We start from the raw sequence: 24,554 nt of genomic DNA, 5'->3' as shown, positions 1-24,554 counted from the left end.
GTATCTGGTTGTAGTGATGAAGTATGTATCTGGTTGTATAGTGATGAGGTATATAGCTGGTTGTATAATGATGATGTGATGAAATACTAGTAGTACTATATGTATTTGTATTGTGATGATGTAACCCCGGCGCGGGGCGCTGTAACCAGTAACGTGTTGGGGTCGCTGCTGCATGCGGTTACCGCTGATGTTGCTCTGCCACGGCCACGACCTGATCCCGATCTCGCGCTCGCCAACTGGCAATGGCGGAGATTAAGCTGTGCTGAATCTTTTGCATAACGCCATGGCGGGATCATTCCTACTCCCACTTTCAGAACAGTGGAAGCCCATGGCCCATGCGTGAAGTCTTGAGCTAGATCGACATCGAAATCGCGAAAGCTATCGCGCTCAAAGCCCACCACTCGATCGAGCATCCCACCGCGGCGGCCAGCGGCTGCGCCGCGCCGATGACGGGCTAGCTAGCTGTAGTGTGCTATGAATGGTACACGTGCAGTGTATGCATGCGTACGTGTTGCGCTGCATGTAGACAAGTCGCATGGGCCAGCTCGGTACACAGCGAATATTGCGCACTCGTTTTGTCGAACGTATTTTGTCATGAAACGTACTTAAGCTCACGAAATGTATTTTCATGGAATGGTTTTTCGTTCATCGAATGATTTTTTTTTTTTTTTCGAAAGTATGGAAAGCCATGTATGTAAAACACTTTTTGTCAAATATATTTTGGGTCTAATATATTTTTGTTGAAATGAATATACTTTGTCGAATACATTTTTGTCAGATATTTTTGGTCAAATATATTTTGGGTCAAACATATTTTGTGTCAAATATATTTTTGGTGAAATATATATTTTGTCGAATATATTTTTGGTCAAATATATTTTTGGTCAAATATAATTTTGGTCAAATATATTTTGGTGAAATATATATATGTTTTTGTCAAATATATATTTTGGTCAAACCTATATATTTTTTTGTCAAATATATATTTTGTTTGAATATATTTTTGTCAAATACATATTTTATTGAATATATCTTTTATCAAATATATATTTTGTCGAACATATTTTTGTTGAATGAAATTTTACTTGATGAAATGGTCTTTTAGTTGGTGTCGAACATAAATATTTGATTCCCCTCTGGCGCGCCATAGGTGTGCATGTATGGAAAGTATGTGATTCCTATCTACCCTCCGTTCTACACTCTACCTAATTTTCTACTCACCATTCTGCCTCCCTTTTTTATTATCACTCCCCTTCTCTCTGTCTGTCTCTCATTTCTTTGGCTAGTCTTTTTTTTTATAAAGAAATTTGATTCACTTATCACCATTCATTTACAAATCAATGTCACATTATAATGATACACAAAACAAATAAGACAATTTGACAGGCAGCTTTACAAACAGTCTGAATTAGATACAAAGCTTTAGTTTTTTTTTCTGACATATCATTCATCTACTTTCTTCGCTTGCTTTAAAAGCGACAAAATTGGCATGAAATCTAATGATTTCTTTTTGTTTCTGGCAGAAAATATAAAGTACTTTGCACACACACACACACATACACACACACACATACACATACAAACACACACAAACCCCAACAAATTGTAACAATAATATTCATTGTTTCTGTGGAGCTCGAACAAAACATACAGAGGTAACATACAAATTTTGGTTTTTGTTATTCTTCTACATAAATTTCAAGGAGTGTTCATCTGATGGATCATTAACTTCTATTTTTTCTCAAGTCCCCAGGTGACTAAGAATTAGAGATTAAAATAAAATCCCCAAATGATTCATTGCAAATAAAATTGTGTAAGGATAACAATGGGATGGTAAGCGATGGAGCGGATCAGTCCTATTGCATGCTTCTCGAAACGTGAAATCTTTCTAAACCCACAAGAGGGACGAAGAATAGTTGTTCCCCACAAAAGCTGTAGCAATAAAGCAACCATTCGAAGACCATGCAGCTCGAAGGGAAATTTCCCCCCATTTGAGAGAGTTGACCCGATAAACCTGTGAAATGCAAAGCAACGGATCATCAAAACGTAAGTGAAAGAAGTGGCATTATACACTCTATGTAGTAGAATGATAATGATAATTAACAAATTTGTAGCGCATAACCCAGTGCAAATATTATCATGTGCCTAATGTGCTCAAGAAAAGGAAAGACTACAAAGAGAATTATAGAGTATAACATTGTAACTGCAATGATAGGGAGCTTCATGTTTGTTTAAACTGTTCAAAGGTGTAATTTCAAAGTATATTTTGATTTATTGCCGTTATTAACTTGCCTTAGATTCTGGGGTAGATTATCACATAGAGTAGGGGCGTTGTGCAAAATGTTCTTGTTATATTGGTTATTCTATTAGTAATAACAAACAAAGCTTTGCTTTTTGAAGGAAAGGCTCCTCTATCTCTGGTGTGTAAATTGAACTTATCAAAGTTAAGATGGCATGGGGGGGGGGGGAAGGAGGGTGACTTTGTTTCTATTCAAGAATCATCGTGTATTTGCACAAAAACTTAAAGATTAATTATCAATTATTAATGTAATATAAAGCCAAGAAATTCAGATCTCTTCCTATTATTGTTAGCATAGTAAGTTGTAATATTTGAGTTCTTGGGTGAATGTGTTCATTATCATTCTTTGTTTGATCTGGGTGGGTCTAAGTTATTGTCGAATTACTGTAATATTTGCTGATCTGAAAAATTTGTAATTGTTATAACTTGAAGGGAGTTTCAATCTCTTAATCATTAGAGTATACATCAGCTTTTACCCCCATGATATACCCTATAAGTGTCACTGTATTTTTCGGCATCAATATGGGTTATATATACAGCTGTTTACGTATTCATTTCATTCTTTCGCTTTCCGTTTTGTGCATAATAACTATTTCTGAGAAAAATTGGAAGCAATGAATTGAAAATTCATCACGTACAGCCCTGTTCTCCCACAGATTACATCGCACGTAGACACTTGAATGGTTAATGGTTAAGCATAGATGACTAATGATTACAGTAATGACATCGGTATTGCTGCTACTGTGCTGCTACTTCTTCCCCCAAACATAATCATACAACGTGTATAGGCGTATTTGAATAATGATCTTCCACCCACATCAATGCCAATTCCCGACTGAGTTTGCCCCCTCCCACCTCTTCTCGGACTTCAATGGATTGACTCCATTTTTAATCACCAACCACGCTCCTAAGGTGTCGCGCCCGTTTTATTGTGATTCAGTGGTCTGGGGGTGGGGATTTTCACAAACCGTCAACGACCTCTGTGTCACTGGTCGCTGGGACCGAATGAAACAGGAAGATGTCATAGAAAAAGCCAAACTTTAATTTCTGCCATCCCGTGTCAGTATCTAAAGGACTCGCAAAAGAATACCAAAAGGCATGGGACAATAACGAAATGTATGCCACAAGAGCTTCGGATACAAGAAGAACCAAACTATAGAACGTGTTGTGGGTCACACGCTTTTCATGAAACCAATGGACCTACTAGTACACGTAATAATACTATATACATAAGTATAGGTCCAAGATGAAACCAACGTCTATCATTCATTGCCTGATGCTGTGTTTATTGTAAAGCTATACATTATTGTTTCGATGGAGAAAATTTCTGACGAATCACTAAAGATCATCCCGCGACAGTCATGAGTGGCGAGCATTACAGAGTTCAGTACAGTTCAGTTTCAGTTTGAAGGGAGTAAAAAAAAAACCCGACCTTAGGTAGCAAAGTTAGCTTATTACGTCCCGTGCAGTGCTGACTGCAGCGTGACAATAATGTTTGTTGTTTTGTTTTGTTTTGTTACGTTTTTTGTTTTTTGTTTTTGTTTTTTCACCGTCCGGAAAAGACAAGTTCAGTTCAGTTCAGTTTGGTTCAGTCCAGTCCAGTTGACTCGAGTTGAATCATGAACAAGCGATAGATGTAATAGTACAAAACTGTTAGATGTCAGACTGATTTGAAAACCAAACATACCCCATCAGACAACGAACAATGAGGAATGACTCGTTTACTTCAAACAAAGCCGTCTCTTATCTGCGTAGAAGTTAGGCCTATATGTATCTTGTTGACTTGACATAACGGACATGAGTAGGCCTATGACTTAATGATATTTTTCTTTCGCTTCATGTTTGTTGCTGCTCATTTATGTAATGGATGAGTTGTTCTCATGTGGATCGTGTCGAATGATGACGCATAAGATGACATATTGCTTGTGATTTAATTTAATTTAATTTCATTTCATTTTTATTTCATTTCCGGCCAAAGCATATAATATGAACATTTCATATAAACAAATTAAGTACATTGTAACTTTGACATTTCCAAATGAAATTTTGATACACGTCATTTGTTTACATGAATCAATAAACATACTAGTTGAAGAAATACATGGACAAAATGTGACTGAATCATAACAAAGAAAAGGTCGGAAATGGAGGGGACTGCTAAAAAGCCAAGCTTGTAGAATGCAGTCCCCTCGTGAGTCGTGAAAATTGTAGTAATAATGCAATGAGACAATTTGACATAATCCTCGGGAAACAGAACATAAAACGAACATAAAACAGAACATAAAACATAATTAGTAGTGCCTGCGCTATATTTGACAAAATTAAAAGTAAGAGAATACTCACACACACACACACACACACACACACACACACATACACACAGAAATAAAAGCACACATAAAGAATCAAATGCAGCCAGTTATCAATACAAGCCACTTTGAGGCAGTTGTCATTAACATGTTATTTAAATGGCGGTTTTATTTGCATTAAAAAAATGCATATAAAAATCAAGTAAGAACCTGTCATTTTCCCTAAAATCTACAAGTTTATAAAAAAAAAATACACGTCTACTTTTCCATACTTTTCATGTTACCGTCTATAAGTGAATTCGAAATTACAAATACTGCTAAAAATATAAATAAAGTGAAGAAAATTCATATCATCGTTATTAATGTTTAGGATAGTAACTTCCCGGTCTCACTTATGCTCCTTCAATTGACGTCTATTGATAGACGTGGCACGAAGGGGCATGCGTTTACAATACCACTTTTTGTCATCTAGGGAGTGTAGTGACCATACTTTATATAGCCCTGTTGCATAAAGGTTTAGATCAAATGTAAGTCAGAATATCAAAACATAAGTCTTTGAATAGTAAATTATCTTTGTCTGATACTTTGTACTCAGTGGCGTATCTAGTGAAAACGGCGCCCGGGGCAAGCGCGAAAATTGCGCCCCTAATTTTTGAAAAAGTGTTCAACCCCAACCCCATCCCGGTAGGGACTTAAAAAACAGTCCACATGATAAGCTTTTTCAAGCACTTAAAAAAGGGGTCTTTAGAGGGTGATTTAAATGTAATAAATTTAGATAAATTTTGGCGAGCGAGCGCGGCGAGCGAGCCGAAAATTTTTGTATATTTCCGCGTCACCCTCAGGTTTTGTTCTATTCTTTTTTTCTTTTTTTTTGGGATAAATTTTGGCGAGCGAGCGCAGCGAGTGAGCCGATTTTTTTTTATTTTTTTTATTTCAGCTCACAAAACATGGAGTTCTTGCCATTTTTTGCTTATTAAATTTTACAATTCTAATCAAGATATAGTGACGGCCTTATAGATAACGATTTATACCAACAAACTGAGGACTTGAAAAAATACTCAACATTAGTAGCACGAGTGAGCCGAAATTTGTATATTTCCGCGCCATCATCACATTTTGATCTTATCTTTCTTTTTTTTAATATAAATTTTGGCGAGCGAGCGCAGTGAGCGAGCCGAAAATTTCTGTCTCTCAGTTTACAAAACATGGAATTCTTGTCATTTTTTGCTTATTAAATCTTACAATTCTATCAAGATATAGTGACGGCCTTATAGATAACGATTTATACCAACAAACTGAGGACTTGAAAAAAATACTCTAAATTAGTATGCGCGGGTGATCCGAAATTTGTATATTTCCGCGTCCTCATTACGTTTTTATCTTGTTGGATTAATTGGTTTTTTGCGCCCCCACCCCCCCCCCCGTATGTTCGACACCTTTGTTTGTTTGTTTGTTAAAATATATTTATTCAGGATAAAAAGTTCAGCAAAAGCTGTTTTACAACAATGTCCTGTATTAAAATACATATAAAAACAGTCTCATACGCAGTTTCTAATGCAGTGGATTTCATGCATGTCATATGTAAGTTGAATAGAATTATTCAAACTAAAATATCAATTGAGTGATTTTATAATAAAAATAATCATTAAATTAGAAATTATCAAATAGGCTTACACGGTGATGAGGTGAATAGCAATAATGACTCTAAAATAGCATAAATATGCAACGTCCAGGCAGATCAGTGTCACCAGGGTGAGGACCATAGGCCACGTGCCATCAAAACCCATCCAATGCACCGCGAAAAGCGGTTTCTTTCCAGCGTGCAAATACGCTCCCACCCAAGCCCCGCCCTACGGTCCGCACCCGAATGTGACAAAGATCTACCCGGACGCCGCATAAACAAATACATCCAAAGAATGTCACTTATTCGCTCAGCGGTACGAGCATTCTCAATCGCCAGCAGATCCCCTTTGGCGCCCTCGTTTGATCCAATGGGCGATCGCTTCAGAATGAAAGAAATAAAATTGCAGCCGCTGCTCCGTGTAACATTTTGCCTTTTAACGTTTTCTTCTTATCTTATTTTTATACACATATAAATTTTGGCGAGCGAGCGCATTTCAGCCTACAAAACATGGAATTCTTGTGTGAACACAATTAGGTTAAAACCCTTTAACCGCAATAAAAAAAAAAGCCCAAGAGGAATTTAATGTCCATATTTATGTAGCATAGGTGCATGCTATTTGATACAGTTCTAAATGGAAGCCCACCCACGACATGTTCAAATCTACTTAAATCAACAAAACTGAACGCTGATCATCATGGGAGTTTTTTTTTTACACGTAATAATTGTATTTCAAGAATTCACATGCTTTCACGATTACTATAGTGATACAATATTAGTTTGCAGCAATCACTCTAGGCGTATTTTGATTGTCATATCTTAATTGTCAAATTAAGCATGGCAATGGATATCTTTCAAAAAATCAGTCAAATGTATCAGGATTTGAGAAGTGGGCATTACTGTGTTTGAACGAAAATCTGGACATGTCAAAAGTTTTATGTACAAACTGCATGACAAGTTGTGAAGGTATCATAACATCATCAATAATCACCATTTGCATATTCATATTGACTGTTCATGAAATGTTTAATGAAAAAATGGCAAAACTTCACAATTTCACAGCTTCCCTATATATATATACTTCTTAATTTTTTTCGATGTCGCTCATATTTTCATTGTGCTTAGAAAATTTTGCTTTCTCTTTTCAGACTACTGATCCGGAATTCCTCTTTAAAGGGACTGTACAGTACTGGTTGAGGTGGGGATTCAGGCTTTGAACATTCCTAAGTGAGATAATGAGAAATCTCATATGAAATATGAAAGAGCATACAATTTTAAGAAGGATTCAACGTTTATTTGATGAAAATTGGTTTTCAAATGGCTGAGATATCCAATAAAGTGATAATAATAAAAGGCGACAGGCCACACTTTTATTAGGATCTCTTTGATTCACCTTGTTTTTGGATATCTCAGCCATTTCAAAACCGATTTTCATCAAATAAACTTTTGATACCCCTTGGAATTGCATGCTCTTTGACATCTCATAGAGTGGTTTCTGAATATCTCGCAAAATGTTAAAAGCTAATTCCTCACCTCGACCAGAACTGTACACACCCTTTAAGGAAAAGGAACTTAGAAATGCTTGTGTGCAAGTATACAGGGACGATAATAACCACAACTCCACTTTTCGGGTTGGGGCCGCGGGGAGGGAGGGGGAGGACATATGAGGTTGTCTGAAAAAAAAAAAATCACTGAATTGTGAACACGTCAAATTTTGAAATAATATGTCAAGATATCTTATCCATGTCCGACTTTATTAAATCTTTCACCTTTCTGTGTTTCAGTTTCTTATCTCTTCCAAAGATGGCTGTGGAAAACCGAAAATACACATAACGAACTTACGAAAGAAGACAACATCATTATCTAAAGATTTAAAACAAATAATACGGTTGCTCGTTGCTTTCTTTCACATTATAAGAGGAAAACATATCTTTAGTGAAAGAGGAAAAATGATATTTTTAGTGTAAAAACCAAAACATCGATAAACACAGCGGTTAAAATAAACACATATCATTAAAAAAAAAAAAAGCCCCCAATTCCACGGGTCGACGTAGCAATAATAAGGAATGTTGAGCTGAGTTTCCCCGGTGATATGAATAATCCCCCCTGTTTCGCAATCCAAACACACGAAACAGATTGTCTGCCAAGCGAAGAAAAAGACAGTGGGAATTCCCGCACTGGAACTCGAAAATCCCCTCGCGAGCTGCGTTGTTGGTACACTGTACAATATTATGAATGACATCATAATCTATTTTAAAGATACAACGCTACGGCTAACGGCTGCGCTATCGATCTCTTACCGCTCTCACGATAAAAGGTATACGCACACACACACGCTCTCACAGCGCTGTTGTTATCACAGCGTGCTTTGCACTCTATCAGTGCGTGCGCCGACACACTAGTAGATTGATTTAATAGTCTGAATATCTAGACCGTATATTATGAAAAGATCGGCAGACCGTGATTACTTCTACGATGGCGGATCAGTGAACGTGTTCATAATTTCGATACATTATTTTAGAAGGAAACGACTTCACTTCAGGAGAAGCCTATATAGTTATTCTCAAGAGTCTACCACAAAATACAATAATAATCTTATTTCTTGGGAATCTGACTCGACAACCGCAGACAGGGGTATAAAAGGAAGCCACCTGAAGTCCTCAATTCTTCTATTCTGGACTGCTACCAAACAAATAATAACAATTGATACAATTCTTGTGCTATGGAGCGCATAAGGCCGTCATACAATCTTGCTGCATATTTCCTTATTGTAGACAAATTTGAATTATATGTCTGTAAACAAAATACTGAAAACGATACCCTCCTACAGGCAGTATAGAAACCTGTGAGGCTACGCTGACTGTTTATACACTTTATGCCGATTTGTTTCCTTTGCAAGCTAATCAAGGCAGGTTTAGTCTGAATGATATGGTGAAAAGGCAGTGTGTAGGCCTACTCGAAAAAAGATATCCGTGTTTTGCAGGGAAAATACCTCATGAGAACTTTCCCTCCTTTGATTAGAGTGCACAAAGTGGCGAGTTGCGTCAAATAACGTATTAATCCCGTCCGATTTAGCCGTTAGAGGAGAAAAGGGAAAGAAGAACGCATACTCCTTGAAAATCCTCAACATTTGCCAGGTATCTTATATAATCACGAAGGGAATAGATTTTATACCGTTTGTGCTTATTTTCATTCTGACAAAAGCACGATTGTGTATATAAGGCGAGCTCGCAAGTAAAACGTAGCCTTGAAGCATCGGAGTAAGCTGTAAACAGTTTTGATAATTTATTATCTTCAACCAAGCATCGACGACAAAAAGCGCCTCCATCATAAACTATGTTCCTTTTATAGTTCCTCCAATTGATATTGTTCCCACTTCTTGAATTCAAGAAAAAGAGAATTGCGTGAGGATATATAATAATGATCCTCTTTTCGTCAAATATATCTTGATCTGCTCTACATTCTCTCTGCTGTAAACGGTTGCGGGAGAACTGATATTCTAATGCTAATTAGTAATTGATGATGTTACATTATTATGGTTGCCGACGGGCTTTTCCTCTTTCGGATATCGTTTCTTCAAATATCTTGATCTGCTGCATTCTTTGTGCTGTGAACGGTTGCTGGAAAACTGATATTTTATTGCTAATTTGATGACGTTGAACATGGTTTGCCGACTGGCATTCCCGCTTTCGGATAGATCTATCAATAAGTTAAGCGAATTTCTACTCCAAGACTTTAGTTAACTAAAGATGATATATATTGTTTCTACTCCTTGCCTAATATACAACGGGTCGAAGAATCAAATATGTTTTATGCATATATAGTTTGGAAGTAAATGAAATATCCTGTGCTCGTTCTTTATGATATAATATAACTTCCTGATAACTATTATTATAGAATGAGAACTTATTCTAATTTGAGCCAATTAAAGCTGAGATATTGTCACTTTCTTTCCATGGTTTGCAGCGTAAACATTGTCTCATAGATACATCCTCTTTCAGTGTGTTGGAATTGAAATGGATCCGGATACCTCTGTTTCAGAGACAACATTGGATTCAGGCATGTGTGTCATCTTCTCAAATAACTTTCATCCTGTTCGCTCTCGCTCTCTCCTTCTTTCTTTCTTTCTTTCTTTTGTTTTCTTTTTTACTTTCTCTGCCATATTAGATTACCATATCCGCCATTTCTAGACAATTCACTTCCATCTCGGCTATGGTATATACTGTTCATTTCCCCCCGAATACTTCATCATTATTTCACGTAATCATGTGAAAACCTTTCAAGACAAGTATTCATAGCATGTGTAAAGGTGACCTCACCTCATTTTATTGGTTTTTTTAAAATACTTTTTGTTGTTTTTTCAATAAATAGACAACATTATTTACACGAACGCAATGCATAGAGTGGGAATACATACATCAAACATATCAGGTTTTACAAAATTCATCTCGCTTTGAATGCACTTTGAAAGAATGTCATAGCTCGATAGCTTAAACAGTTAATCACAAATGCTCCACACATCAAAAGACATTGTGAAGTATACTCTTTCTCCCTTCCTCCATATATCCCTCTCTCTCTCTCTCTTGCCCTTTCTCTCTCTATCTCTCAACTTTTGTACAAATCAAGCAGACTAGTTGCATCGAATTCCGATTTTCACAGAACTTGTCAAACCAAGTCTGATGCACAGAGATAAAAAACAACAAATAATATTCATCCCTACAGCTGATAGATGGAATGTAAGATACATAGAGTAATTCATAACTGTGCTATTTTCATGTAGTTAGTGCAAAGGATAATTGTTCTTTTATAATGATCAAGGTGTAAGCACACATTGACTCAGGAGTAAAATGAATAGCAGACTTTGACTTCAGCCTATTCATCAGTACAAAACTTAATTGTTAAAGGTGCTGTCAACTAAATACTGTCGATTCCCAATAAAGTGTTACAGTATCTACAGTACACCAGTGTGCAATGAGATAACCAACATTCCCCATTATTTTGTCCAGCAAAAATGGATGGTCTTCTAAAACGATAACAATAAAAAAATCATGTCCACATGGACTGGCTTTCAAGTCATCATTCGCTTCCTCGGCAGGTTTTTGAACAAGATTGACAAAAGCTAGCACACACTTCAATGAACATTCACTTTGACCGTTCAAAGAAACCAATATTCACGAAAAACGTCATAACTTTTGAATACATTCAACACAGCTTCTGGCTACTTGATGGTTGGAAATCAAGAACCAATATTTCTGTTGGTAACAGATCATGTTGGCAACAAGATTGTTACCAGGCATAATATTGCAATGCGCTCCAATATTATATCAAACTACATAACGGAAGGCAGTTCGCGATGCACAGTTTCGTATTCTTCATAATTACAAACTTAAATGTACCATCATGTATGAGTATTCAGGGCACATCATTCAACTATATAAATTTATATATAATACGTTCGAAGTATAAAAAAAAGACTTCATGTCACACTGACACTTGCAGTCTAAGATAAGCAATTAAAGAATGCCCAAGTAATACAGTGAGTATAAAACGCTCTGTATACTTCACAGACGCAGCTACAACAATAGAGGCATCTTAGCAAATCTATTATTTTGTCGTTTTCCATGACCAAAACCTCCGCGAGTGCACAAACTACAATTTTCTCTTGAAATGGTCATACAGAGAACTTTCTTATGAATCAGTATATTTACAAAGACTTACAACTTTACTCAAGTCAGTATATCAGTAGGCCTACATAGTTAGTTATGACCTATCAATCATGACCATATGCCTGAGAGAAGACAAATGAACAGATCTTCTTTGCATAGTAATTCAGTGAAACGGGCAAGAAATGGGCAATAAACTTTCATTGGTCGGGTTTTTGTTGTTGTTGTTGTTGTTGTTGTTGTTAGGAGTTTTTATGTGCTCCGCACGCAAAACACCTCCAGAAAAATGAAATACATTGTAACATTAACAGTACCTAAAAAGGACTAGCCGACACAATGATGATTTTTTTTAGTACTGAATCAGATTTCTTTCGCACGCAAAACACCTCCAGAAAAATGAAATAGCATTAACAGTACCTAAGAAGGACTAGCCGACACAATGATGAGTTTTTTTAGTACTGAATCAGATTTCTTTGAATATCAAGAGTTGGGATGCTAACTTCTGAAGACCGAAACAGACTAGTCTAAAACATATCTTTGATAACAGACAAATCGGGAAATTGTTAACAGAGCATGCTACATACGAAAATTTCAGAAGCGTCGTATTTTCATTTCAAAACCACAATTTTCATGAAGGAAAAAAATACTGAATGAGGTAAGAACGTACTCTCCGGTAGCTCGGTATACAAGCATACACACAAGTCAAAATTTTACTGACGTTTTAAAGTACTGGAGTATAATCACAAAGAATGTCTTTGACCTATACCTACCAACTGAATGTAGAAAATTTTTTGCCATGTATGAGTACTGATGTATTTGATTGCAAAATATCGCGCGTGCTAGTACTTGCCTTATAGCACATGTTCGTACTTTGATAATGAGTGTCTGTTATCAGAAGTATATAAAGACCCTCAGAGGACATGCTGTACAACATCATACTTCAATGTAGCATAATAGATCAGGAATTTACGTATAGATTAGAAATGAAAGAAGTGGGCACAATTAATCAATGTAGGACCAGATTGCTGGTTGGGAGAGGTGTCGTGGATGACCTTTCGCCAACACGCTTGACCCTTGGGAAGACCACTTGACCCATGATAGAGCGGTCATCGTACTGGGGAGGTGGGTCCCTGATTGCACCCCCACAAGTTCCCATGGGCGTGGTCACTGGCAGGTCAGTCTCATCGAATCCATTGGGGGCGTCGTGGACGACGTCCCTCGGTAGAGTGTAGCCGGCATCATCCCACGAATCATCAAGGGGCTGCAAAGAAATTAAAAAGAGATAGCGATGTTGATGACACGCGTTCTCGTGTGAAAGAAGGCTACCCATACAAATATACAAAAAAGCAAAACTTATTCCAAGAGCGTTAACAAAGACACCGTATAAATTACCAATTTAATATACGAGGAGGACGCGTGAAATATTTTGAATGATTATCGTTGAATGTGTAACTTCATATTCACGCAAGAACATGAACTATTACGAACCAAAGACTGTCCTTTGTTATCACTTTGTAAAAGAAGCATCCACATGATCATAGTGTTTTATCACATCATTGCTCTTACCTCCATAAACATGTCAGCATAGTAGTTTTGAACATGGCGGGTAGAGAGAACACGAGAAGACGACTTGTTTCTCTGCTGTTCTTGGTATCGTGTGATCTGTAATCAGAAACACGCACAATAATTATCAAGCATGCACAAACATCAGAGAATGCGGAAGAAGCAATAACGCCCTTTTTTTTTCATATAACGACTACGTTTCTTCATGTGAGCCATTTAAGTTCGCCGAACAATGAGAGGCTATTGGATCTGAAGCACTAATTACAATTAAGTTCAAGTTCAAGTTCAAGTTTATCTAACCAATTCATTAAACATTTGACATTTTACAAAAGGATACAGCATTAAGAATAATGAACGAGATTTGATTTCGTCACTGGAACGAGTTAGGTGATACGAAGGATTGGGGGCGATAGAAAAAGCATTAAAACCAATTTAACCACTACAGTAATTTTCACATTTGACCCTAAATCATACAGCCAAGATGACGTCTGATCAAGAAGTCTTTACTTAATGAAACAATCCGTGTTACAAAGTCTTTATGCGTCAAATATAATATGGGAGCGACAGGATTTGTATTTACTGTAACCAAGATACGGACGTGGACCTGAACAGCTAATTACAATTCACTAATTGAAATGCACTTTAACGTATGTAAATAGATGTGTAATCGATGTTATAAACGAAATCGAAAAGTAGAAATCAAATAATCTCCTTTCACAAAAACCCTCTATACCCTCTACAACTTTTAAAACCGATTCCAGAACGGCAACGGTGACAATAAGTTAAGAGATCTGATCTTATATCTACCTGAACTTTGAGTGAGTTCGCAAAGTCCTCTGATTTCTTGAGCTGCTTCTTCAGATCATCGTTTTCTTTCTTGATGCGATCCTTCTCCTTCTTTTCTTGCTTGAAGTCCTCTAGACATATTGAAATCTGTAGAGGAATGGAAAAGAAAAAACTCAGTTATCAGAGATGCCACACACTAATAGCTGCATCGAGATGCAAAAATGTTGACTACAACTACACCAAACACAAAAGGGAACATGATTTTACAATCATTTTTATTTTATGATTCAGTAATTTCCATAAAATATCATCCATGCGAAGGCGCTGAGAAAAGTCATTTATATGTCTTTCCTGGCTATGCGCAAGGATCGTTACATGGACTGTTCACAGACAAATAATCTGCAGAACTACACAACACCGCTTTGATCATCAAGATATCTCACCTGTTGAGTGTATAAGTCGGCTTGCTCTGTCATCTGGGTCTTGGTTGCTACCAGCTGGTCCTGCAGCTGGCTCGCTTTCTCCTTGAGGTCCACAACGCGCTTGCTCATTTGGTAAAGATCCCTGTCCTTAGTGGCCTCCTTGGTGGGTCGCCCGCCGTCCTCCCGCTTCGTTCGATCTCTCATGGCGGCATCGAGACGATGTGACGCCTCGTGTCGCTTCTTTTCCGACTGCCTTAGGTTCAGCTCCAACGCCTGTATCTTCTGCTGACAACGCTCCAGCTCAGCCTGCCGCTCCGCCGCTCGAACCCTGGCGTCTGTCCACCGCAGCTCCAGCTCCTCCGTCTGATCTCGCTGCTCCGAAAGCCTCGCCTCCAGTTCGTCGATCTTCTCCCGGGATTGCTGAAGCTGCGCCGTGAGGTCGTCGACCACGGCGTCCCTCTCCTTGTCGTACTTTTGCCACCGTGTGTTCATTTTGGTGACCTCCTTCAGTTGCTGCCGAATGTTGCTCTTCTCGCGTCGCAGTCGTTCAATGTTGTGATTCGCTACTCGCAACCGGGTCTCGAGTGGAAGAGGAGTGTCACTGTCGTATAACGCATGGTCGCTATTCTGTGAAAACGGTGGCATAAATTATTTCAAGCATATTTTAGAATTATATCACTCACACATTCATACCTTTAACTTGTCTTACTTATCTCTACTAGTTGTGATTGATGATTCCATCATTATCTTTTTATTGTGCACACCACGTGTAACCGTATAGTTTAAAATGAATACCCAACATAATAAAATCATTACGAACATAACACAAACAAACATAATTATTCATATGCCGGATTACAAAAATGAGATTGTACTCTTTCACCCCAAATCTTAGTATTGTTTCATTTCATTTTTTCTCTTTTATTTCATTTCATTTATATTATTTCCAATGCAATTGCAAATAGTCATTTGAATTATACGTAAGTACCCAAAATCAATATAAAAAAATGTAATCAAGAAAAATACTAAGAAATTTAAGTAAAATGCACTAAGTGTTAGGGCCTTTGTCTTCTAATATAATAAAACAAATAATGACATTTAATATTGTTTAGCTTTGTTCCATTCGAAGGGATCGTGGACAACGTTGTGGGAAAAGGAGGTGGGAGTACATTGTAAGTTCGGCTGTATAATTACCTCGTCCGAGTCCGAGCTGATATGGTCGACAGGCTCAAAAGCTCTGCACGGTCGAGGTCCGGGGGCCTGCTCTGGCTTTCTGCCGTTGTGACATGTACACGTATAACTCTCGTCGCTTACTTTACCCAGTGTAACATCTGGCTTGCCACAGTGATCCATGTTTGGCTGCTGTGCTTGGGCGGATCCCTTGCTTGAAAAACCAAAACAAATGTGCAAATATTTCCAGAGGGAAGGTGAAAGGGGAAAGATATGGTGCTTCCGTTTACCCTGCGAAATGAGAGAAACCCGCTCTCTATGTACCAGCCACAGAATAACGCTCTGAAATGATGGTGACTTCCACACAGTGCGTCGGCCTTTTTATAGACCGACTTGGAGCGTCCCCAAGCGTGGGTAATCCGTACGAACGCATGCGCGGCAAAATCCCTATTTTAGCGTGCGTTGCGAGAATGGTATTTCTAGCTCCACGGGGTTTCCCCGGTGACTGAGCGGATTTAGAGTCTCCTTGTATTTTAACTCTCGTCTATACTTTCTATGATAATTACATGTATATACACAAGTCTAAAGTGATCAGCTTTGCATGATACCACAACTTTTATTTATTTATTTTTTTTTAGGGGGGGGGGGGGGTTTGAGTCAATCAATATGCCTTTTTTTTTCCCAGCTGTAGGGTACAGCGTTCTAGGCAAACTGTTGTATTGGGTGCCGGACCGGGTGATCCAGGGAGGTGCATGCGAACCTCAGTGCATAATAGTTATGATATGGTTGTATAGCCTGTATAGATCAGTTTCTTTGGAACGGCCAACAGCTACATGATGCAAGACATTTTCGAGTACGAGGGAGATATGAGTTTTTGATTCCATATCTCCATGAAGTCACTGCATAGGCACACGAGAGTGAATGATTCAAAAATGTACGGGATATGTTTTTATAGGCGTTACTATGCGCTGCTTTGTTCATCCATGGAGCTATCTCTAGGAAGCTCCATGGGGAACATTCACACACGCTGTGGATTCATTCTATGCCCATCATACTCATAGGCCTTGCCTTGTGAAGGAACCTATTAACTACTCGTAGGCCTATACGAATTGTGTGTCGCGTCACACACGTAACACACAGGTGCTCAATAGGTAAGTAGGCATTGCACCACTTGTCGTATGAAGCAGGAAGGTGGGGAGACAAGCACAAACAAACACACACAATACGCCTACACCAGGGAGGTGCTAGAGAAGGAGAGACAACTACTGCTCTCCTTTGAAGTCATGCGCGGCACCGCCGAGCAAGTTATGCGTTCAACTACAGGTGTTACCCATGTGCTTTGACAAAAGAGAGTATCGGGACTAGCGCTCTCACATTAGAAATACTTGCCCCTACTGCAATTCGCTCTCTCTTTCAATGTGATGGCAACAATGAATTTGTGTACTTTGAATTGGAGCAGCGAATCAAAATGCAGTGTAAAACTGACAATTTTAACAGCAAATAGTTTAAAAGAACGCTGGAACACGCTTTAGCGGAGTACTTTATTTGAAAGATCAAAATATACCAGATTAAAAGATAAAAAAACTAACATGAAGAAATGTGCGCATTAAAGAAAAATATTAGGTTTTTAAGAGGGCCTAATTTTCATTTCATTTCGATTTGCGCATTACGAAGAAACTAGAAGTACATGTTTATAATATTGAATTCTTTCCTAAACTATTCTAAATCAATTCGAGTATTTCATTAAAAATGTTACAGTGAAATAAAGCTTGTAATTCAACGAAAGGTGAAATGCGCTCTTTGTCTCCGAACTTCGTCTTGCAACTAGAGCGGTGCCGAGCATGACTTCAAAGCGTAGTGGAATGCTAGACATCACGTTGTAACGCCTTGAACCCAAACTGTATCACCTCCCTGCTGCATGCCTACACCATGGACCCTACCACCCGGTGGTAGGGTCCATGCCTACACCAAGGAGCTGATCAGGCACAATATTGGCCTACACACACAGCAGTCAGTCGGTTGAGGCACACAGCCGTTTTACGTGACCTTTATGCACGATACGGGGGGGGGGGGGGAAGGGAGGCACGGAGTTAATAGTCTACATTTCAGACACGATTACAATCTATAAGTATAGGCCTACAGTGGGGGTGAGGAATGTCCTATTTCCTTGATTACGTTCTTTGCTTTGCAATGCCAGCGGTCTTTTGCAAATTCAAAGGAGGAACTTGTGCCCAATACCCAGGGTACATTTGATTTTGATCTACTAATTCATGGTATTCTTTTCTTATTCTAATTTCAAAACAATATACAGGTATATTACAGATGCCAGAATGATAGTATATTCCATGTTATGACTTCAAAATATGGAAACGCATCATGAAAAATGAGGAACTGGTAAAATAAAAAAATATATAGGCCTAATGTCCTGGTGTATTTTACTTGCATAACAAGTAAAAAAAAAAACGAACCTTAATGAATTGAACTGAATTGAAAACGCACTTTATTTCGTTTTCGGATTAACAAATTATTTTTCCTCTTTCGTTTGTCTTTCAGTTAATAAGCCCCACAATTTCACACATTGTAAATTCCTGTTATAAAAGTATACATCGTAGGCAAATTAGGGGAGGTAATGGTGACACCACCAAACAACACACCTTCAAAGTATGATCTTCTTATCAAAGTTTGCGTTTTAAACCAAACTAGAAATGCACTCTTAGAGCGCAGACCTCCGCCAAGCAGCTACTTTCAACTGATGATCTTGCTCTTCCATGGAGATCAGTGATTTCCACCCACTGAAAAGTCGCCCGATTTCCCAATTATAGAAGCCTTTGTTACGTCAGCCCTCAGCTGCGCGACGCTTTAGTGCGCGTATGAAAACCTCAAAAATGCGCAGCTTGAACTCCCAAGATCATGGACTCTACCTGCCAAAATATCGAAAATCCTTCATAAAATCCATAAAGATATCCGGATCACTACCAAAATTTAATCATCTGATCCTTGTGTCATTCTCAACCTTCCCTGCAAGTTTTATTCAAAATCCGTGCACAACTTTTGAAGTTATTTTGAACACGGACAAACAAACAAACAAACAGACAAACAAACAAACAAACAAACGGTAATGAAAACACAACCTCCTCCCTTGGCGGAGGTAGTAAGCAAGAAAACACGATTGGAGGATTTGTTTCAAGGTAGTAATACCATCTTCTCATTTCTTTGCACATATGGCTTTGTATTCATTGTTCTGACACCAAAAAAAAAAAAAAAAAAGGAAAAAAAAGAAGATTTAGACCAAAGTTGCATTGTCCAATCCATTGGATGTTTTCAGTCTATCCATCTTGAATAATAATGATTTTTATTTTTTCTTTCAAACATAATTATCCCGGGCCCTGTTTCATAAAGCTGTTCGTAAAGTTACGAACGACTTAAGAACGACTGGTGATCAGTTTTGATGTACTATACTTATCAGAATTTCCATAATTCACCACAAGAACTGATCACCCGTCGTTCGTACATCGTTCGTAACTTTACGAACAGCTTTATAGCACTTACGTGCCACAGAATCTGGTGTCATGGAGAACAAGTAACAAGATCAGGGCGAGACCACTGAATTGTCATGCAAGATCAAGCGCGGCAAGAATTATATATACGTTGACCTGTAGCACGCTAATTGCCTCAATACTTGCAAACATTTTAGCACCCTCCCTCATAATCCTGCCTAAATCCAATTGATTGCCCTGGCGGACGGAATTAACATATTTCAGTCGTCATGCAAACACTCTGCTGTCATGGGCATGCATAATGGCACTCATACAGAGTGGTATAGATAGTCCAATGGGTGGGCAAAACAGTATATGATATACTGAGTAATAAAGACACTGTTTGTGAAGCTCCATTTAAAGAAAGACTATGAAACTTCGCTGACCGAACTGCGTGCTGTGATTCTCAAGCATAATTTCATGTTCGTAAAAATTGTCTTCATAATTGTCTTCTTTTTAAATTACGAGGCTATGTCTAGTATTATGTTCAATCGATTGTAACATGTTGTGTTTGAGATGTGGAACAATGAAATGAAATAAAATCAATTATAACAAACACGAATTGTTAAAATCATGCAGTCACTATCAACATTTCTGTGAACAGATGTTTTCATACTTTCATTTCATTCTTATTGTGTGTGTGTGTGTGTGTGTGTGTGCGCGCGCGCGCTCGCCCACTACTGTCTATGGTAATTAAAAATCCGACTATTCGTAGCTATTCACTTCCTTGATGAGATTGACGATATTGTTTCAACCACATTCTTTTCTTTTTTTTTTTCTTCTTTTTTTTTCACAATAACAAATGTACAGTTGACATGCAGAACAGCGCAACTCCAAACATTGTAAAAAAGATACATTGCTAAACGGTGCCTCTTATATCGATATTTGTTACCTATCTGTCGTTGGGCGAGACGGCGTCATGCCTTTTATGCATCGCAAAAAGCCATACCCTGCTGAAAATCCAGCACATTTTCTTCACTGCTTATGCATGCAGCATAACCCTTCCGTATTTCAATTCTGCGATGAGAATGAGCTGAGAGTCACGACATAACAAATTAACAAAGAAGGTCCCCATCTCCCTGATAAATAATATTCACCCTGACAAGCAAGCATGCAAACCCCCAAGCAACTCTCGGTCTATACACAAGTCCGTATGCAGACAGTACATAACACCTTAGTTTGGAACTCGCTCGATTTATTCAAAAGCGATGTCATTAATGCCCAAGAATTGACACCGCACCCATTAGCATCAATTTATGTCCATCACACCACCTAGCACGGCTTCGCTAAAAGAGAGAGAATGAGAGAGAGAGAAAGAGAGAGAAGGAGAGAGGGAGAGAGAGAGGGGGTAGAAAAAAACAGGAGTTGTACTCTAATGCGAGGGGATAGAAAAGAGCCCCGGAAATTTATTTTGCCGGGTAAGGCGTAATATCGGTAATAATCGACTTAAAATCGCTTCTTGAAAATTTGTTGCGATACAGTTTAGTCTGGATGCATGTATGCTCATACAAGGTGCATCGTCGGCTAACAAGCAGTATAAGGCGTGACTGTTCCGTCACAGAAGTGTTATATATTTTTTTTTCCTCCTGTTTTTTTTTTTCCTCCTGTGAGGTGCCCACGTTGTACAAGCAAAGTCTTTTGAGTGGGTACCTCCACTTTTTTTCGCAGAATGTATGTCTGTATGAAAGATACCTAACTTTGTAATGATTATTGACAAATGTTATTCTTTGCTATGTATCATTCCTTATCAAACGCATATCGAATCTATATTTTTTGTACATTCTGTTGAAAGAAGTGAAAATAAAACCTTTGAATTGAATTGAATATTCAGCATGACATTTACACATCGAAGAGTTAAAATATTTAGCGAAATGCCCGATTCTGATCCCGACTGGTGTTTATGAAAAATTACTACATGTATTGTTAAACGTAGCCTATATCAGTGAAAAATAGATACAATGGGTTAGAACACAGTTGCATTTATGGAGTAAGAAAAGGTTGAGAAATATCATGTTTTAACGAAATAATCAGAAGAAGCATGATGACAACAGGTAAAGGGTCAAGAGGTGTAGGGAAAATGAGCAGGAACATAATGAAGAGGAAAAGAAAGTGCGAAAGACTGGCCTTTACGAGTAAAGAGAACTTGGTCGACATCTGAACTACCTCCATCTCCCTTCTTATATTCATCTATTTTTTTTTTTTTACTTTTTTTTGACTACGATTACTTCCTTCACTTTCATCAACTGACGATATGCGTCACCGTTACGTCCGCAGTTCATAAAAATAACAACTCCAAGAAAGAAAGGAATCGAACACTTGAGATCTCATCCAGAGTGCCAGAAGTGTCAATCCATAATTATGAATCACCAACATCCTATATTGGTGAATTCTTATCGAGAGATTCACTAACCAGTTCATGCAAAGTCTAATGTTGGAAGTCAAGAACAATTTTCCAACCTTTCTGGAGGAAACCAGTGACGGAAATCAAATTTTGTGAGTAAGTAATCGAAGTAGTTGTTTAGTTACCACTCAGTACTATACCACTTCAATTTGATGACGGAAGGTGCACCTACTCACACCCACACATAATAGTGATAGGTTTCCAAGCACCCACAAACAGCGAAGACTTAGAGAACCTTAGAATTACTGAAATGAGGATTTGTAGCGTTGCAATTGATTTCTCTGGTATAGTAATTGGTTCTATTCGTGGATTCGGCTAGCAAAATGGTTCATCTAAGCGCAGTTGAAGTTAAACAAGTCCAAGTTTTTAGGGAAGTTCTCAAATAACGTGGGTGTGAAATTTTAGTTAAGAACTTTCGTTTGTGGTGCTCGCGTTGTTGTTTTGTTCTTGTGCTTGACGAGTTTAAAACTGGTGTAAAACGCAATGTAGTACATGCATGAGCAAACATACAGACAGACATTCAACATACAGACATTTAACTAGAAATGTCGTTACAGCGACTGGTTATACCCCCGCCAAACAACATTTCATAAGCTTTGATCAAAACAACATTTGATAAGCTTTGGTCAAAAAACTGAGGAAGTAGTTAAATCCGCAAGATCTTTCCTTGATCTTCTGCCATTAATATGCCGTTACCATGGCAACGTACTTTCGGGTACTGTCGAAAAATGCGTCTTGCACATCTACAACCAAAGGCACACATCTGTACCAAGTTTCATGGAAATTGGGCAAAAACTGAGGAAGTAGTTTGCAACACAAAATTTTCCATCATTTTGGCTCATAATATGTGAGCTGTTACCATGGCAACATACTTTTTGTCACTGTCAAGAAATGTGTCATGCTGACCTATATCCTAAGACAAACATTCAATATGAATTCCATGAGAATTGGAAGAACACTGATGAAGCAGTTTTGCCATGAAGCATTTTGCCCTATATTTTACCAATAACATGCCGTTACCATGGCAACGCACTTTTTGCCACTGCGGAAATATGTGTCTTGCACATTAACATATTCAGATGAACATCTGTACCTAATTTCATAAAAATTGATCAAAAACTGTGGGAGGAGTTCGCGACGCAAGATTTGTACCCATTTTTGCCCATAATATGCCGTTACCATGGCAACGTACTTTTGGGTACTGTCAAAAAATACGTCTTGCACATCTACAACCCAAGGCACACATCTGTGCCAAGTTTTATGGGAATCGGTTGAAAACTGAGGAAGTAGTTCGCGACGCAAGATTTGTACCCATTTTTGCCCATAATATGCCGTTACCATGGCAACGTACTTTTGGGTACTGTCAAAAAATACGTCTTGCACATCTACAACCCAAGGCACACATCTGTGCCAAGTTTTATGGGAATCGGTTGAAAACTGAGGAAGTAGTTCGCGACGCAAGATTTGCAACGGACCGACCGCCCGACCGCCCGACCGCCCGACCGCCCGACCACCCGACCGGCCGCCCGACCGACCGTCCGCTGATTCCTATATACCCCCTTCAAACTTCGTTTGGCGGGGTAATATAGGTATATACACAAGCACACTGATGTGCGCGTGCACACACTACACACACACACACGCGCACACACACAAACACAACGACTAGAAGGGTGTCAATCGCCAATGATGTTTTCCATTATTAAACCGAAGTCGCACTCAGGGCGACAAAACGTCTTTGTGTCCGTCGATTGTCGGTTCATATAACCCGGTCATAATGGGCCCTGCATCTATTCTCACCTTGATGCGAAAAACGAGGGAAAGAGCATTTTGGTGACGCATCACTTAGGCATTTTTTAGTCTGACAGACACAAAAGTGGCAGTTCTGTCTAGAATATGTGGGATATTTCGTGCGGGAAATTGTTCAACAGGTGATAGTAGAATATCCTAAACAAGCGATTGACTCTTTGGATAAACAAACTACAAGGATTCTCGATAAAATTTCATTTGGACGTGGATTACATACTTGCTGAACATTCCACTGAAGTCGAGTTCGTCTAGTGCCCTATCACCATGCAGGACAATATCAACCAAAGAGTGATTTTCATCTTCACTGAGAGTAGCTATAGGCAAGCAGAAGAAGAGCTCATCATACAGCAGTAAGGAGGTTGCACACGATTCTGGTCTCTTGAATCAAATTTAACCATCAGTCAGCCATCAACTTCTGCAGTCGCATCTATATAGATTTTCGCTGTCCCTGTACGGGCAAGATGTCTGGATTGTTATCTTTCGATAAATTCATGTCCAGGAAGATTCCCTAGTGTGGTTTTTCTCCATTCTCCCTTCCAGTTTGAGAGCAACTATAGAGGTCGTCGCTGAGGAGGCATATACTTCTTTCTTTTTCTTATTTTTCCGGCAGGGCATTTTTTTTTTCTTTGTTTACGTAGATAGACTCCATGTAAATATAAATATCTTCTCTTTGTTTACATAGATAGACTCCGTGTAAATAAACATATTTTTCTTTGTTTACATATAGACTCCATGTAAAGTGCAAGTTGATCGTCTCTTTCACTTCCCCTATTTTTTTTTTATGACTTTTTTTTTTTACACCAAATCGAGCAAGGTTTAATTGACATTCAGCCCGAATATTAGCTAGGGAGATAATGGAACCAACATAGAAATTCACCGTTCCAAATGTTGGGGTGTGTTCTGAGCAAATTGAAGAAAACAATCTTCAAGGACGGTGTCCCTCTTAGGATTCGGACCAACGTTTTATAAATATCA

At 38.4% G+C, this 24,554-nt stretch overlaps 1 protein-coding gene across 1 annotated transcript; it reads right to left on the bottom strand.

The window, feature by feature from the left end:
- Nucleotides 1-12,225: 12,225 nt before the first annotated feature.
- LOC140241865 (uncharacterized) lies at nt 12,226-16,149 on the bottom strand. Its single transcript, XM_072321618.1, has 5 exons — nt 15,858-16,149; nt 14,685-15,290; nt 14,263-14,388; nt 13,459-13,554; nt 12,226-13,153 (listed from the first exon to the last, which is right to left on the bottom strand). Exons 1-5 carry the CDS (start codon nt 16,014-16,016, stop codon nt 12,899-12,901), a joined length of 1,242 nt encoding a protein of 413 aa, XP_072177719.1. The 5' UTR covers nt 16,017-16,149; the 3' UTR covers nt 12,226-12,898.
- Between the last annotated feature and the right edge of the window lie 8,405 nt (nt 16,150-24,554).

Source organism: Diadema setosum, chromosome 18 (assembly GCF_964275005.1).
Source record: "Diadema setosum chromosome 18, eeDiaSeto1, whole genome shotgun sequence".
In the NCBI taxonomy this organism is placed as follows: Eukaryota; Metazoa; Echinodermata; class Echinoidea; order Diadematoida; family Diadematidae; genus Diadema; species Diadema setosum.
This window is presented reverse-complemented; position numbering and strand designations above follow the sequence as displayed.